Raw genomic sequence first — 14688 nt, 5'->3', positions numbered from 1 at the left:
CTGCCCCCACATCTGGCTACTCCCAGGCGGCTGCCCCCACAGCTGGCGACCCCCTGGCCTTTCGACTGCTTGTGACCCCATCCTACAAGGCTGGCGGCCCCCAGCCACAGCTGGTAACCCCTCGGCCGCTGACCTACAGCGAGTGAACTCCGGCCTCAGTCCTAACCGCGCCCAGGCTTTTTGACAGCTGGCGACTCATTCCTGCACACCTGTGGATTCCTCCACCACTGCCCCATGGCTTGTGATCCACCAGCTGCTGCCCGCATAGCGGGTGACCCTCTGACCCCTGTCCGCAGCGTAGATTACCACGGTAAAAGATTTCATTCGCTCGAGGTTGCTCACAAGGCCAGGTGATGATGAAGAGTCACTGTGGGACAGGATACAAGTTATAGAGTCACACAGCACGAAAACAGGCCCTTTGACTCTACTCGTCCACACCAAACCCATTTGTCTTGGTTTGAACCATAGACCTTTATAAACCTTTCCTAAATAATCCTCGTAAATCTTCTCTGCACTCTTTCCAGTTTAGTGGCATCTTTTTACACAGCAATGTGACCCAAACCAAACTTAATGCCCCATATGTGTCCTCACCAATATCTTGTACAACTGTTACATAACGTGTTATACTCAATTCCCTGACCGATGAAGGTCAGAGTGCCAAAAGCTGCCTTCACCACCCGATCTAGCCGCAACAACATTTTCAGTGAACTGTGAAAAGGAAGGCGGTGATTTAGATTTTTGGTGAAAACTTTGTGTCGGGTCGAGAGAACTTAAAGGGTACGCCTTCAAAATTGAAACATCCATTTTTTATAAAAGCACTGACTTGGGTCTCATGGCACTTGGCATATGATATCCGTAGGTTAGAAATTTCCATTATACACAGGTTACCTTCCTGCCATGTTTCAGCCCACACATTTTCAACTCAAATGCAAGCTTGTCAAAAAACACACTTTCTTGCCCCAAAACACAGATTATCCATCACAATAAAAAAAACACAAACGCTGGAGTAACTCAGCATCTCTGGAGAACATGGATAGAAGATGTTTCAGGTCAGGACCCTACTTCAGACTGATTGCAGGTGGAGTGTGAAAGAAAGCTGGAAAAGAGGAAGGGCAGGAGAGCGTGGCCAGTAATATGTGAACACAGGTGAGGGCTTTTATTGACAGGCAGATTGTTGGACAAAGGCCAAAGATGTTCCTTCCTGCACATTGTCTGCTTCAGAGATGAAGAGAAATGCGCGAGTCCAAAAAGGATAAAGTGTTGCGAATTGTGAAACTTGAAGGTCGAATAGAGTGAATTGGAAGAGATGCAGGAGGAGGGGGAGGGAAGGAACAGTCAGCAAGGTCTCGGGCAGAGTGAGAGGGGGGTGGGGGGAAGAAAGCGGAGGGGGAAGGAGGCAGTTTGTGGGTTAGTTACCTGAAATTGTATCATTCAATGTTCATAACGTTGGATTATAAGCCACCCAAGCAGAATACGAGATGCTGTTCCTCCAGTTTATGTGCATCCTTACTCTGGCAATGCAGCAGGCCAAGGTCAGAAAGGTCAGTATGGGAATGTGAAGGGGAGTTAAAATGGTTAGCATCCCTTTAATACACCAGTTTCTCCTCTCTCTCTGCATCCCATCCAATGGCGACACGCCGAACAATGGCTGCCTCTGCCAACGGTCTGTCTCGTCTTGTCTTTTTCTTCTTTGTTGTTTTTAGTCTGTTGTTAAATGTATGTTTTAGTGTACCTTTAAGTTTTGTATTATGTGGGGTGGTGGAGGAAACTTTTTTAAATCTCTTTCCTCAACGGAGATGCAACTTTTTTTCGTACAGTATCTCCGTCCGCACTGCGGTAGAACATCATGGAGCTGGCGGCGTCTTGCTGGGGATCGACCTCGGGAGCTCCAACTGCGGGAGCCTGCAGACTTAACATCCTGGAGCTCGCGGTCCCTGGTTGGGGACCGACTTCGGGAACTCCAACCGCGGGAGCTTCGACTGCCCCGATTGTGGGAGCTTCGATCACCCCGGCTGTGGGAACTTCGATCCCTGGCTGTGGGAGCTTCGATCACCCCGATCGCGGGAGCTTCGATCACCCCGACTGTGGGAGCTTCGATCACCCCGATCGCGGGAGCTTCGATCACCCCGGCTGTGGGAGCTTCGATCACCCCGACTGTGGGAGCTTCGATCACCCCGACTGTGGGAGCTTCGATCACCCCGACTGTGGGAGCTACGATCACCCCGATCGCGGGAGCTTCGATCACCCCGGCTGTGGATGGTTTGACTGCCCCCCCCCCCCCCAAATGTTGTGTTCACTTATTTACGGCCATGCTCTGTCCTGTCCATCATCTTTTCCAGTTTACTTCTCCCCTCCCCCCACAATCTCCCCTCCCCCCACACTCCTTCCCAGATCTCCCTCTATCTTCCTGTCTCCACCTATATCCTTCCTTTGTCCCACCCCCGACATCAGTCTGAAGAAGGGTCTCGACCCGAAACGTCACCCATTCCTTCTCTCCCGAGATGCTGCCTGACCTGCTGAGTTACTCCAGCATTTTGTGAATAAATCAATCTGTCTAAAGACAGATCTGTCCCAACCCGAAACGTCACCTATCCATGTTCTCCAGAAATTCTGCCTGACCCGCTGCGTTACTCCAGTGTTGTCTCTTTCTTTGATATAAACCAACATCTGCAGTTCCATGTCATAACATTTTGTTCATCACAATGTTTTATTCTATGTAAAAAATGATTCCATACATTAGAAAATAAATAACATATATGTTTGTACACGGTCAGAGTAGGATTTTCCAAGCGACAGTATCCAAGGTCCAAGTAAGATTCAAATATTCACCACACTGTTACATTATAAACTTTGTTTCTTCAGTTTAGGAGACACTCTTCTTCTTTTCATCCTGTATAGAAAATGTTAAAAACTTAAGTAACGCGCAAAGACACAGACTGAAAAGCAAATCACATTCCTGAAAATTTATACTGCCAATCAAGACATGACGAGAGGAGACAAATAATTAAACAGCTGATTTTGGTTCCCCTCAAGATACTGATTTAAATGGTGCACCTTTACTTTTACTTCAGTCTTTCACTAACTTCGTTTTTTTAAGCTTAGTTTAGAGATACAACGCGGAAACAGGCCCTTCGGCCCACTGAGTCTGCATTGACCAGCGATCCTTGCACACGTACTCTATTGTACTCACACGGAGAACAATTTGCAATTATACCGTCATTTTGTCTACCAACCTGTACGTTTTTGGAATGTGGGAGAAAACCAGAGCATCTGGAGAAAACCCACGCAGGTCAAGGGGAGAACGTACAAACTCAGTACAGACTAGCACCCTTAATCAGGATCGAACCCGGGTCTATGGTGCTGTAAGGCAACTCTACCGCTGTGCCAAAACAATGCATTTATTCCAACTTTCACCGTTACCTCTTGATCATCATTTCCAAAGTTTCCATTGGCCATTTGATGTGGAGGAAACAAAAATAGCTCTTAACAGCGGGGAGATGCCTCCACGGAGTTTGACTCTTGCCGCACCCACCCTCTCTCCACTGATTCCTCTCCAGACAAACAAATGAAAGGGCATCAACCTGAAACAGTGACTGTTTATTTCTCTGCAGGTGCTGTCTGACCTGTTGAGGATTTCCAGCATTCTCCATTCATCTTGAAGAAACTGTAGCATTCTGTTTGACAAACACTTTCAACTTCTAATTCATCACCAATACTAGGACAATTATTTATTTCACCCCCCCCCCCCCCACACACACACACACTATATCCTCTTATATTCATTCTGCTCAATCTATACCTACCTCTTTGTGGAGAGAGTGTCATTGTAGCAAGAGACAACATAAGTCGAGCCATCTCCTTGCCCGTAGTCAGACAATTGTAACTCTTCCACATCAAATTGCGGCACGGTGGCGCAGTGGTAGAGCTATTGCTTTACAGCACCAGAGACCCTGGTTCGATCCTGACTACAGGTGCTGTCTGTACGGAGATTGTACGTTCTCCCCGTGACTTTTCTCTTGAGATCTTTGGTTTCCTCCCACACTCCAAAGAAGTACAGGCTTGTAGGTTAATTGGCTTGGTATTAATGTGAAATTGTCCCTAGTGTGTGCAGGATAGTGTTAATGTGCGGGGATCGCTGGTCGGTGCGGACTCGGTGGGCCGAAGGACCTGTTTCCGTGCTGTATCTCTAAACTAAACTAAAAGTAAATGGTTTATGGAAACTGGAAATAATTACCAGGAGGTAGAGGTATTTTTACAGTGAGAGAATGAGTATGGAGTAAATGCACTGTACTGTGGATATAAAATTTAAAAATCTGAGTTATGAAAGTTGAAGTAAAAATGAAAGTGTACTATGCTCATCAGCATCAATAAATGTTAACTTGTGAACCCTGGAAGAGGAACTAACTACTCAGTCGAGTAAGCTTGTTGCAACATTCAAAAAAATGACTGATCTTTATCTGAACTGTATTTGTTCACTTTCACCAAAGTTGACCTTGACCCAATTTAGAACGTTAAGTTGCGGCCTAACCAAGGCATTATCAACACCAATTTTAAAGCTAATAGAACTGTGATCAATGATTCCAAAAACGTTTCCCACTCATCCAGCATTCACATCCTACACCATACAACCTGCCATTAACACACCAGGTATGTGAACTATACCACAAAGGTAGGGTTCAGTGATCACGGGCAAGTAGCTGTGATCTGGCTGGCCAGGGAATAGATTTCACTGGACAGTCGTATGACCACCTTCACTTCAGTGGTCTCCAAATCTAAAATGCATTGAAGCAAAATGTGAGAAATGCCATTGAAAGTAGATGGGCATCTGCTTAAATTATACCCGTTAAAAGTCTGAAAGTTTGAATTAATACAGTTTGAGAAAATCATGGACTAAGAATTCACAAGGCTGCCATTTACCTTCACAATCTGTTGAAGCTCTTGCAGAGCCTGCTCGTAGCGTGGAATCAGGGCTCTCAAGTATTCTGGTTTCACCAGCTGCTTCTTCAGCTTTGTGCTGCCAGCATCACTCAGCATCTGAAGAAACTGTTTCTCCTGCAAATTAAATGACCAGATATTTAGCACCCACAAGTCAGAACAATACAGGACCCAAATGAGGGAGGAAAAAGGGTAGAGCAGCCTTGTCGCCACCGATCAACTGGACTCTGGCAACTTGCATTTGTTTCCTAGACACACATCTGCAGTTCCTTTCTACACTTTATTTACTTGTGCACAAGGAAAATAGCACAGTCCCAGTTACCGCACTGCTCGCAAAATCTGCTCAGAATTGTAAACTTTTGTGCAGACATTGACCAATTGAAATCTTGTGCACTCTCCAACTGCTTATTAGCATGCAGAGAATAAAAATCACCAATCACAATACATTCTTAAAAGCACTGATAACCAATAAAAATTACACGCGATTCAATCCTGTCTTTGCATTTAATCTTAGTAAAGATTCCTTTAGATAGATAGGGCGGCACGGTGAAGCAGCGATAGAGTTGCTGCCTTACTGCGCCAGAGACCCAAGTTCGATCCGGACTATGGGTGCTGTCTGTATGGAGTTTGTACGAACTCCCCGTGACCTGCATGAGTTTTCTCTGGGATCTCCGGTTTCCTCCCACACTCCAGAGGTACAGGTATGTAGGTTAATTGGCTTGGTATAATTGTATATTGTTCCTAGTGTGTAGGATAGTGTTAGTCTGTGGGGATTGCTGGTTGGTGCGGACTCGGTGGGCTGAAGAGCCTGTTTCCGCGCTGTATCTCTAAACTCTAAACTAAACGCTAAAGGACCTTGTGCTGTACAGCTGTAGCTAGCTGTGCACAATCTCAACCATTGCCATATTGCAGCATCCACAGCCTCAAATTAAAACATCCACAGGTCAAATTAAATCAGCGACGGAAATCAGCGAGTGTCAGCACGTCACTGACAATGCTTCTGAAACATGCACCTGACAACCAGGACACAGGCACTGACACCCAGTGGAGGCTCCCGGCCACCGGAGCAAGGGACATGCCCAGGAGCACGCCCAGGGGAGGGGGAGGGGTCCCTGGGTTTGCCTTTCGACCCTCAGAGGCTCTCAAGGACAGACGGTTCCATGACAACCTTTATTCAACTGGAGTGCAGGAGTGAGAAAGTGCCCCCAGGACTCACCTGCACTTTAAGGAGGAGTGTGAATGCCAGCCCGGTGTTCCCACCTCGAGCAGTTCGACCAACTCTGGAGGAAATAAAGATTACAATTTCAAGCAGGAATTTACAAGGAGCAGAAGGTTCAATCTAAATGCTGGCAGAAGAATGCTTGGTATATTCAAAGGGAATCAATGAGTGTCCCAAGATTGTTAATTTCTCCCATGTTCAGCAGCCAGGCACAACTGAGCCAGTCCTTATTGTGTCCAGCTAATGACATTTTCCTACTTTATATAATTGTCGCAATCTGGTATTCTTGCCATCTTTATTTATTGTGTCTAAACTTAATTAGATGAAGGGAAAGATGAGGTGATGACAGGCAGGAGGATTGAAGCAGGGAAGGACAAGGAACCGCTGATTACCTGTGGATGTATGTCCGGATGAAGTGTGGAGCATCGTAATTTATCACACATGTGACATTGCTAACATCAATTCCCCTGGCAGTTGCATCGGTGCTAATCAGTCTGAGGGAAGCAAAGCATTAAAAATTATCCACCCGATATAGAAAACTAATGTACAACTCCAGCAGTAAGTGACACATGCACTCTGGTGATCCTGTGTAACCCCAGCCAAATGCGCAAGCAACCACAGAGGTACCAGACACCAAGTGTAACATGGTACACATCCACTCACAGGCACTGCATGACCTTTGCAGATGAGTTCTTACATTTGTATCTTTCCTTGTTCAAATTGTTTCAGTGTTTTTTGTCTTTCATTGGGTGATAGTCTGGAAGAAAACTCTGCCACATGAATATCACCAAAGGCATGAAGTAACAGGAACAACCTATAAAACACAAGAAACAATTGTCACAGACTTAACTCTGGAGAACAGGGAGATGAATTACACTCATTCTGTTGATCTTATGCAGCAAGTAGGCGGCACATAAGTCCACTGTGCTGGCCCACACCAACGCTCATGCAGCTTGCAGCCCCGGCCTTGGCCCCGGCAGCTCTGGCCTGTGCAGTGCAGGAGATGCCACACTCAAAGTTACATTTTAAACAAAAATTAGAAACTTAATGGGAAAAGGTTTTCAACCTGTGAGATGCATCTCTGGAGTTAGTGAAACACAGGATTCGACTGAACTTCATTATCAGGGCAAAGTAGAGGATTATCAGAGGCTTCTTGTTGAGCTGACATGGGATATAAAACTCCTGCAGGGAAGAAGAAATGCATCTTAGAAAATATTCAAAATTTGATATCAAATATAAACTGTCTTAAATATCTTCTCCATAGAAGCCTTGCCTCATAGAAGCATGGAAGAAAGAAAAGTAGCTTAAACTAAACATCACTTCTTTGGTTATATTCAAAATCAATACCACAAAAGAAAGCCTTACAGGACATGTGTAGGAAGGAACTGCAGATGCTGGTTAAAGCCAAAGATAGACACTAAATGCTGGAGTAACTCAACAGAACAGGTAGCATCTCTGGAGTGAAGGAATGGGTGATGTTTCGAATCGAGACCCTTCTTCATAGTCTGAAGGTCTCGACACGAAACGTCACCCATTCCTTCTCTCCTGAGATATTGCCTGTCCCGCTGAGTTACTCCAGTATTTTGTGTCTATCTTCACCTCACACAATATATTCATGTACCCTGCTGCAGCTTAGAGGCACAGCGTATAGAGCCCACTCTCAGTGACCCAGCTTCTAACTGGACCTCCAGTACAGTCTTTGTAGAGTTTGCAAATTCTCCCTGTGACCAAATGGATTTCCTCTAGTTGCTCTAGTTTCCCTCCGCAGCAAAGAGGGGCAGATTGGTAGGTTAACCGACACTGTGAATTGCCCTTAATGTGTGATTGAGTGCTGGAATCCATGGCACATTGATGGGAATATTGGGAGCATTGGCTACAGAGAAATTAGTGGGGAAATGATTTGCTTCCTCTCCTCCAATATTACAATGATAGATGAACTATTGAGGATGCCCAATGGTCATGAAAGATGTTAAACAAACACAAAGGGGGAAGGGGGAGGAGTAATGGCCGTTCAGGAGAGAGCAGCAGCAGTCAAGTCTGTGACACCAGGGACAGTGGGACAGGGTGAGATCAGACAGGGTCATAGTGAACATTAGTTAAGGGGGCAGACAAGAGATTCTGTGGTGGCAAATGGGACTACAGGTTAATGTGTTGCCTCCCGGTGCCGGGGGCTAGAATATATCAGAACAGCTGAAGAAATTCTCTCGGAGGAGGGTGAGCAACCAGACATTGTTGTGCACAATGGCACAATTGCCATAGGTAGGAACGGATGAGGTCCTTAAATAATGAATATAGGGAGCTTGGCAAAAAGTTATAACGCAGAACCTCAAGACAGTAATCTCCAGATTAATCCCGCTGTCATGCAAGTGAGGACAGGAATAGGAAGATATGACAGATGAACGCATTGCTAAGAAATTGGTGCAGGAGGCAGATATTCATATTTTTGTGCCACTGGGGTCTCTTGAGGGGCAGAGGTGACCTGTACATGAGGGACGGGTTGCACCTGAACTGGAGGGAAGAAAGGCATGAAGACGAGGGAATTTTGGAATGTTAAAGGCGATGGCTTAAAGACAGTCTTTATTACAGTTAAGGAGGTGAATGTCCAAGACGTATGAAGGTAATACATCTCCTGGGTCTGATCAAATATGTTCTAGGACACTGTGGGAAGCGGGAGAAGAAATTACCACAATCCTGACCAAGATATATGAATCAACGTGAGACATGCCGGATAACTGGAGGGTGGCGTGTCAGAAGGACTACAAAAAACCTGGGAACTATAGACCAGTAAGCCTAACATCTGTGATAGGACACTTATTGGAGAGGACCCTTAGTAATAGGGTTTGCATGCATTTGGAAAAACAGGGATTGATTAGGGCCAGGCAACAAGGGCTTGTGCACGAGAGATCGTGTCTCATAAATCTGATTATCTATTTTTTTGAAGAACTAACCAAGAAGATTGCTGAGGGGAGGGCAGTAGGCATAGTTTGCAGGTGACTTTTTGCATAGCCTCTTCTTCAGACTGAATGGGGTGGGGGAAGAGACGGGGAACTGGAGACAAGAAAAAAACAGGACAAAGTACCTGGGAAGGGGGGAAGGCAGGCACGGGTTACTGATTGTGGATGATCAGCCATGAGCACAATGAATGGCGGTGCTGGCTTGAAGGGCCAAGTGGCCTCCTCCTGCACCTCTTTTCTAAATCGAGGGTCAGCAACAGATTAAAACAGGCAGGGTGGTTCCCTGATAGGCTGATTGTTAGCTAGGGATGATATGAACTCAGGAGGGACACATCATTGCAAACTAGTTACCTGACATTTAGTGGAGGAAGGGGGGACAAGGGGGAGGTGGAGGGAAGAGGCGAGGGGAGTGTTTGTAGAAGTTAACTAAAATTAGAGAATTAAATTGTAACCCACCCAGGAAAATACGAGGAAACATTCCTCAGTCTGGCAATGGAGGAGGCCCAAGACAGAAAGGTCAGTATGGGAATGGGAATGGGAGTGAAAATAGTTTGCAATCTGGAGATTCAGTAGACCTTGGCAGACCGAGCGTAAGTGTTCAGCGAAACTGTCGCCGAGACTATGCTTTGTCTCGCCAAAATATAGGAACCCACATTGGGAGCACTGGATGCAGTAGATGAGGTTGCAGGAGGTGCATGTTACCATCTGTCTCACCTGCAAGGACTGTCAGGGCCCCTGGATGGAGTCAAGGGAGGAGGTACAAGGTCAGGTGTTGCATCTCCTCCAGTGGCAGGAGAAAGTATCTGGGACGGGGGTGGTTGAGTGGGAAGGGATGAGTGAACCAAGGATTTGCGGACAGAGCGGTCTCTGCAGAAGTCGGAAAGGATAGGAGATGGAAAGATGTGATTAGTGGTGGGATCACATTGGAGGAACAGCACCTCATATTTCGCTTGGTTAGCTTCCAACCCAGAAGTATGAATGTCCAATTTTCTAACTTTAGGTAACTTCTACAAACACTCTCCTCCCCTCTCCCCTTCTTCTTCCCCCCACCCCCCCTGCCCCCGTTTCCCTCCCCTCCACTAAAAGTCGGTTAACCAGTTCCACAACGATGTATCCCTCTTGGAATAACACTGTTCCTAGCCAACAATCAGTCTATCAGGGAACCTCCCTGCGCTGTGGCCATCTGCTGCTGGCCCCGATTTGTCCTGTTTTTACTTGCTTCTAGTTCGCTCCCCACCCCCCTCCCCACCTCACAATCAGTCTGAAGAAGGATCCTGCCCCAAAACGTCACCTATCCATTTTCTCCAGAGATGCTGCCTGACCCACTGACCCTTTGGCAGAGAAGACTTTTGGTACACTGGCCTTCATCAGTCAGGATATTGAATATAAAGGTTCGGAAGTTATGTTACAAGCATATAAGCCATTTGGAGAGGCCACACGCCGTATTGTGTTCAATTTTGGTGACCATGCTATAGGAAATATGCCACAAAGATGGGAAGAGTGCTGAAAAGATTTAAGTGGGTATTGCTAATATGTGAGGGTCAAAGCCATTGGGCAGAGGTTGTACTTTATTCTACAGAGTGCAGGAGGATGAGGGGAGGCCTTATGGAGTGGTACAAAAACATGGTAGCGCAGCGGTAGAGTTGCTGCTTTACAGCGAATGCAGCGCCGGAGACTCAGGTTCGATCCTGACTACGGGTGCTGTACTGTAAGGAGTTTGTACGTTCTCCCCGTGACCTGCGTGGGTTTTCTCTGAGATCTTCGGTTTCCTCCCACACTCCAAAGACGTACAGGTATGTAGGTTAATTGACTGGGTATATGTAAAAAATTGTCCCTAGTGTGTGTAGGATAGTGTTCGTGTGCAGGGATCACTGGGCGGTGCGGACTTGGTGGGCCGAAAAGGCCTGTTTCCGCGCTGTATCTGAAATATGAAAATATGAAAATATAATATGAGTGGAATAAATAGGGTGAATTAACAGTCTTTTCCCCAGGATAAGGGAATCCAGTGCTGGAGAGCAGAGATTTAAAATGTGAGAGAAAATATTGAATAGGAAACCGAGGGGCAACGTTTTCATACAGAGGGCAGTGGGTATATGGAACGAGCTGCCAGAGGAAGTAGGTGAGGATATTTGGACAGGGATAGTAATCGTTTAGAGGTACATGGGCTAAAGACAGACGTATCAGACGAGCTTAGATGGGCATCTTGTTGGGTATGGGCGGGATGGGCTGATGGCCTGTTTCCATACCGTGTGATGTGATGACTATGACAAACAGGAATTTAGGCTTGTGTGTTTTTCCAGATTCTGGCAAGTTCTTCATTCTAACTCCTTCAGACAAAGTGACACATCATACCTTTCCTTGCTCAGTTGGTACTTTGCCTGCCGATCTGAAGGGTGGAGCCTTCTGCTGCACAAGCTTTGCATTACTCACAGATGATATGCCCCTACGGCAATCTAATCTAACACACCCATCACACGTAATGGCAAAATTCGAATGGGAACATGTAACAATACATAAATGATGTCTGGGACAGGACAAATTCCTTTAACGTAGGATCACCCAGTACTTTGACCAACGCCCATCCGTTGCCAAATCAAGTTAGTTACATTCGTCAAGAGTTACACACAAATCCCTACACCTTCATCTAAAACAACCCAAAATGATACAACTAAAGCATTCGAATCCAAGAGAGCCCACATGTTCACTTATACACCACTTCCTCTATCCCAATTTCCCTTCAGAAAATGACTGAGACTTCAACTCTGCTAGGAACCAAAGTATGATTGCAGATTTCTCCCTGTATCTTACTGCTTGAAAGTGAACAAAAATGTCTTGAGTAAAGCTCCTGATAACCTGTTGTGCTGTCGAGATGGCGAGCTCAAGTCTGGTCCCATTTGTGCACAAACGGTCACTGAGTCAATGCTTTGTCTCACTGTGCACAAATCCACTTGTCAGTTGTTTCCATATTTCCACTGATTGTATACCAGATCGCACAGTATTCCTATTCCCACACAGATTTTCCCTGTAATTTATTCTTCCAACATTCCCATGAACTCCCATGTTCCATTCCATTCAGATTCTACCACTTACCTAAACACTTGGTGCAATCTACAGTGACCAGTTAATCCACCAGCTTTGGAACGCAATAGGAAACTGGAGCACCCGAAGGAAACCAATAGTCACAAAGAAAATGCAAATTCCACACACAGAGCAGGAGGTCAAGATTAAATTTTGGTCACTGGGATGAAGCCAGCAGCTCTACTACTTGTGACACCCTTGGTGTGCAAGGCGCTCCGCTCTTTCCCTCATCACAGCCCCTCGTGCTGGTCACCTGCAGACAGCCCACGTCATCTGGCCATATTATGCTTTAAAATTCCTCGCCTAAACCTCTACCTCCTCAAACCTACCTCTTCAAACCACACTTTGTTCTACTCCAAGATCATTCCTCGTGTTGGACTTTGGATCTCAGTATTATTATTTCCATCTGTGGCTCCCTGAAGAGATTTGGGATGGTCTTCTGCATCACAAGTGCCAGTTGGAACAAACTGAATTTTGTGAAAAGCAGGCATAGAGTGCTCAGAAATCACCAATCCATTCCTGTGCAGAGAGACCCTGACTTATTGTGTAGGAAACTAACAAACAGAAATCCAATCACATGTCTCCGGCGCGGCCTGAAATAGGCCGTGGACCTTTCACCGTCCACCTTCAATATCGGGAGCCCCGACCGCCCCGACGTGGCAACTCCAACAGCCTGACCGCGGGAGAAGACGGCAGGGAAGAGAAAAATACATTTTGGCCTTCCATCACAGTGAGGAGGGACTGGAGGAGACTCACTGTGATGGATGTTTCTTTTTGTTTGGTGTTAGTTGTGATTGTATGTGTTATTGCATTTTTATTGATTATTCTTATTGGTCTTATTGTTCAACTGCGGGTAATGTTTCATTTCACTACACATTTATGTGTATGTGACAAATAAACGACTATTGATATTGACTATTGATCTGATTCTGTCTGGACATTCACTGACGGGTTGGAGTCGATTGTGTTCTGTTGCCTGTTCAGTAAGGATCACTGCCCTCAGCCCTGCACCCTGCTTATAATGACCAACATGGGAGCTAAACGTTTAGGTTGAGTAATCACTGTGATAGTGGAGGGGAAGCTGCAGAGAACCACTTATGCAGTGGTAATGTGAACCAATCTGATGCCATAGGCATCAATTAATTTACAGAAACACAATTCAAGAAAACAGGGGCAGTAGGACATAACACCTCAAGCCAACCCCGCCATTCAATATGATCATGGCTCATCTTCCACAGGCCTCAGCCCCCTCTATGTCTGCCTTCAGTTCTCCGATCTTTCAAAAACTTACATAAATCCACTTTAAATACTTCTAATACGCAACCTCCACAGGTCATGGTGCCCAGCATCCCAGAGATTCATCATTCCCTGCAAGGAAATTTTCACATACAGGCCATTCCTGGGTTATGTCTGACTTACCCCTTGCATACAAATGAGCTCCCATATTATTGAAAAACATCAATGTACCTGTATATGTTTATTCCTACAAACAATGGAGAAACAATTAGTTTCCTCTTTCTCTCACTTTTAGTAATTCTTCTTTTGTATCAGTGTTTATGTGCTTTAGGTGCCATTCATTAACACACTGTGGAAATATGGTTACCATATTGAGTGATTTATGTATATTTTCCAATGTAACAACAAAATCAACCTATGGACTGTTAAAATGGGGCTCATTCATTACCCAAGAACTGCCTGTATTTGGTTTTAATGACTGGCTCCTTACCTTGCAACTACATCATCTTATTTGAGATTCCCCCAGGAGTGAAAACACATCTTGTTAAACCCCCTTAAGATCTTGCTCATTTCGATAAGATCACCCCTCATTTTTCTAAAGTCCAAAGAATACAGGTTCAACTGTTGGCCTCTCTTGATCGGACAATGCTCCCATCCCAGGATTAGCCAGGTGAATCTCCTTTGGACTGCATCCAAAGCTGCAACATCCTTTCTAAGATAAGGTAACCAAAACTATGTAGTGCTATGTAGCACCCTGTACAATTGACAAAAAATGTTTCTATTTCTAAACATCAACTCCTTTGCAGTGACAGCCAATGTACCAATTCCACCTCGTAACAACTTGCAGGACATAATTGCAGGCTTTTTTGTGATTCATGCACAAGAACACCTAAAACCCTATTTACTTCACTCATTCCTCTTGCATCACCGTGTGTCTCATGCTAAGTTTAAGTCTTTCCAAAGCATTGACTTAAAGTTCATGAGTCAAATCTCTCATCCCACAGGAAGAATTCAATGTTCTTTGGTGTGGTTTGACTCTTAATTTTGCTCTGAACTCCAGCCAAATTGGTGCATCAAAAAAACCCTATAAAGATGACCCTGAACTTGAACTTCCTGTCACTCTATACCCACCCTGATCTCGTCTGTAGTGGAACATAACATGCTACAGTAACACAGCTGGTCAGGCAGCATCTCTGGAGGACATGGATGTGATATTTTGGGTCGGGATCCTTCTTCCAGAGAACTTCTTTAAAGTAAGCATATTTA

The 14688-nt window shown here is 45.4% G+C and overlaps 1 protein-coding gene across 1 annotated transcript in view; it reads right to left on the bottom strand.

Moving 5' to 3' along the window:
- Positions 1-2763: 2763 nt before the first annotated feature.
- ddx51 (DEAD (Asp-Glu-Ala-Asp) box polypeptide 51) overlaps positions 2764-14688 on the bottom strand; it is a 34186-nt gene continuing 22261 nt past the window's right edge. Inside the window, exons 11-16 of the mRNA XM_078421175.1 lie at positions 7221-7336; positions 6852-6968; positions 6547-6648; positions 6152-6215; positions 4918-5052; positions 2764-2890 (exon numbers count right to left, since the gene is read on the bottom strand). Of these exons, the coding sequence (XP_078277301.1) occupies positions 2864-2890; positions 4918-5052; positions 6152-6215; positions 6547-6648; positions 6852-6968; positions 7221-7336 (561 nt within the window). The 3' untranslated portion in view covers positions 2764-2863. The remainder of the gene's footprint in view (positions 2891-4917; positions 5053-6151; positions 6216-6546; positions 6649-6851; positions 6969-7220; positions 7337-14688) is intronic.

The sequence above is a fragment of the Rhinoraja longicauda genome, chromosome 25 (assembly GCF_053455715.1).
Source record: "Rhinoraja longicauda isolate Sanriku21f chromosome 25, sRhiLon1.1, whole genome shotgun sequence".
Taxonomy (NCBI): domain Eukaryota; kingdom Metazoa; phylum Chordata; class Chondrichthyes; order Rajiformes; family Arhynchobatidae; genus Rhinoraja; species Rhinoraja longicauda.
Note: the sequence above shows the minus strand (reverse complement) of the source record. Positions and strands in the feature narration are given on the sequence as shown.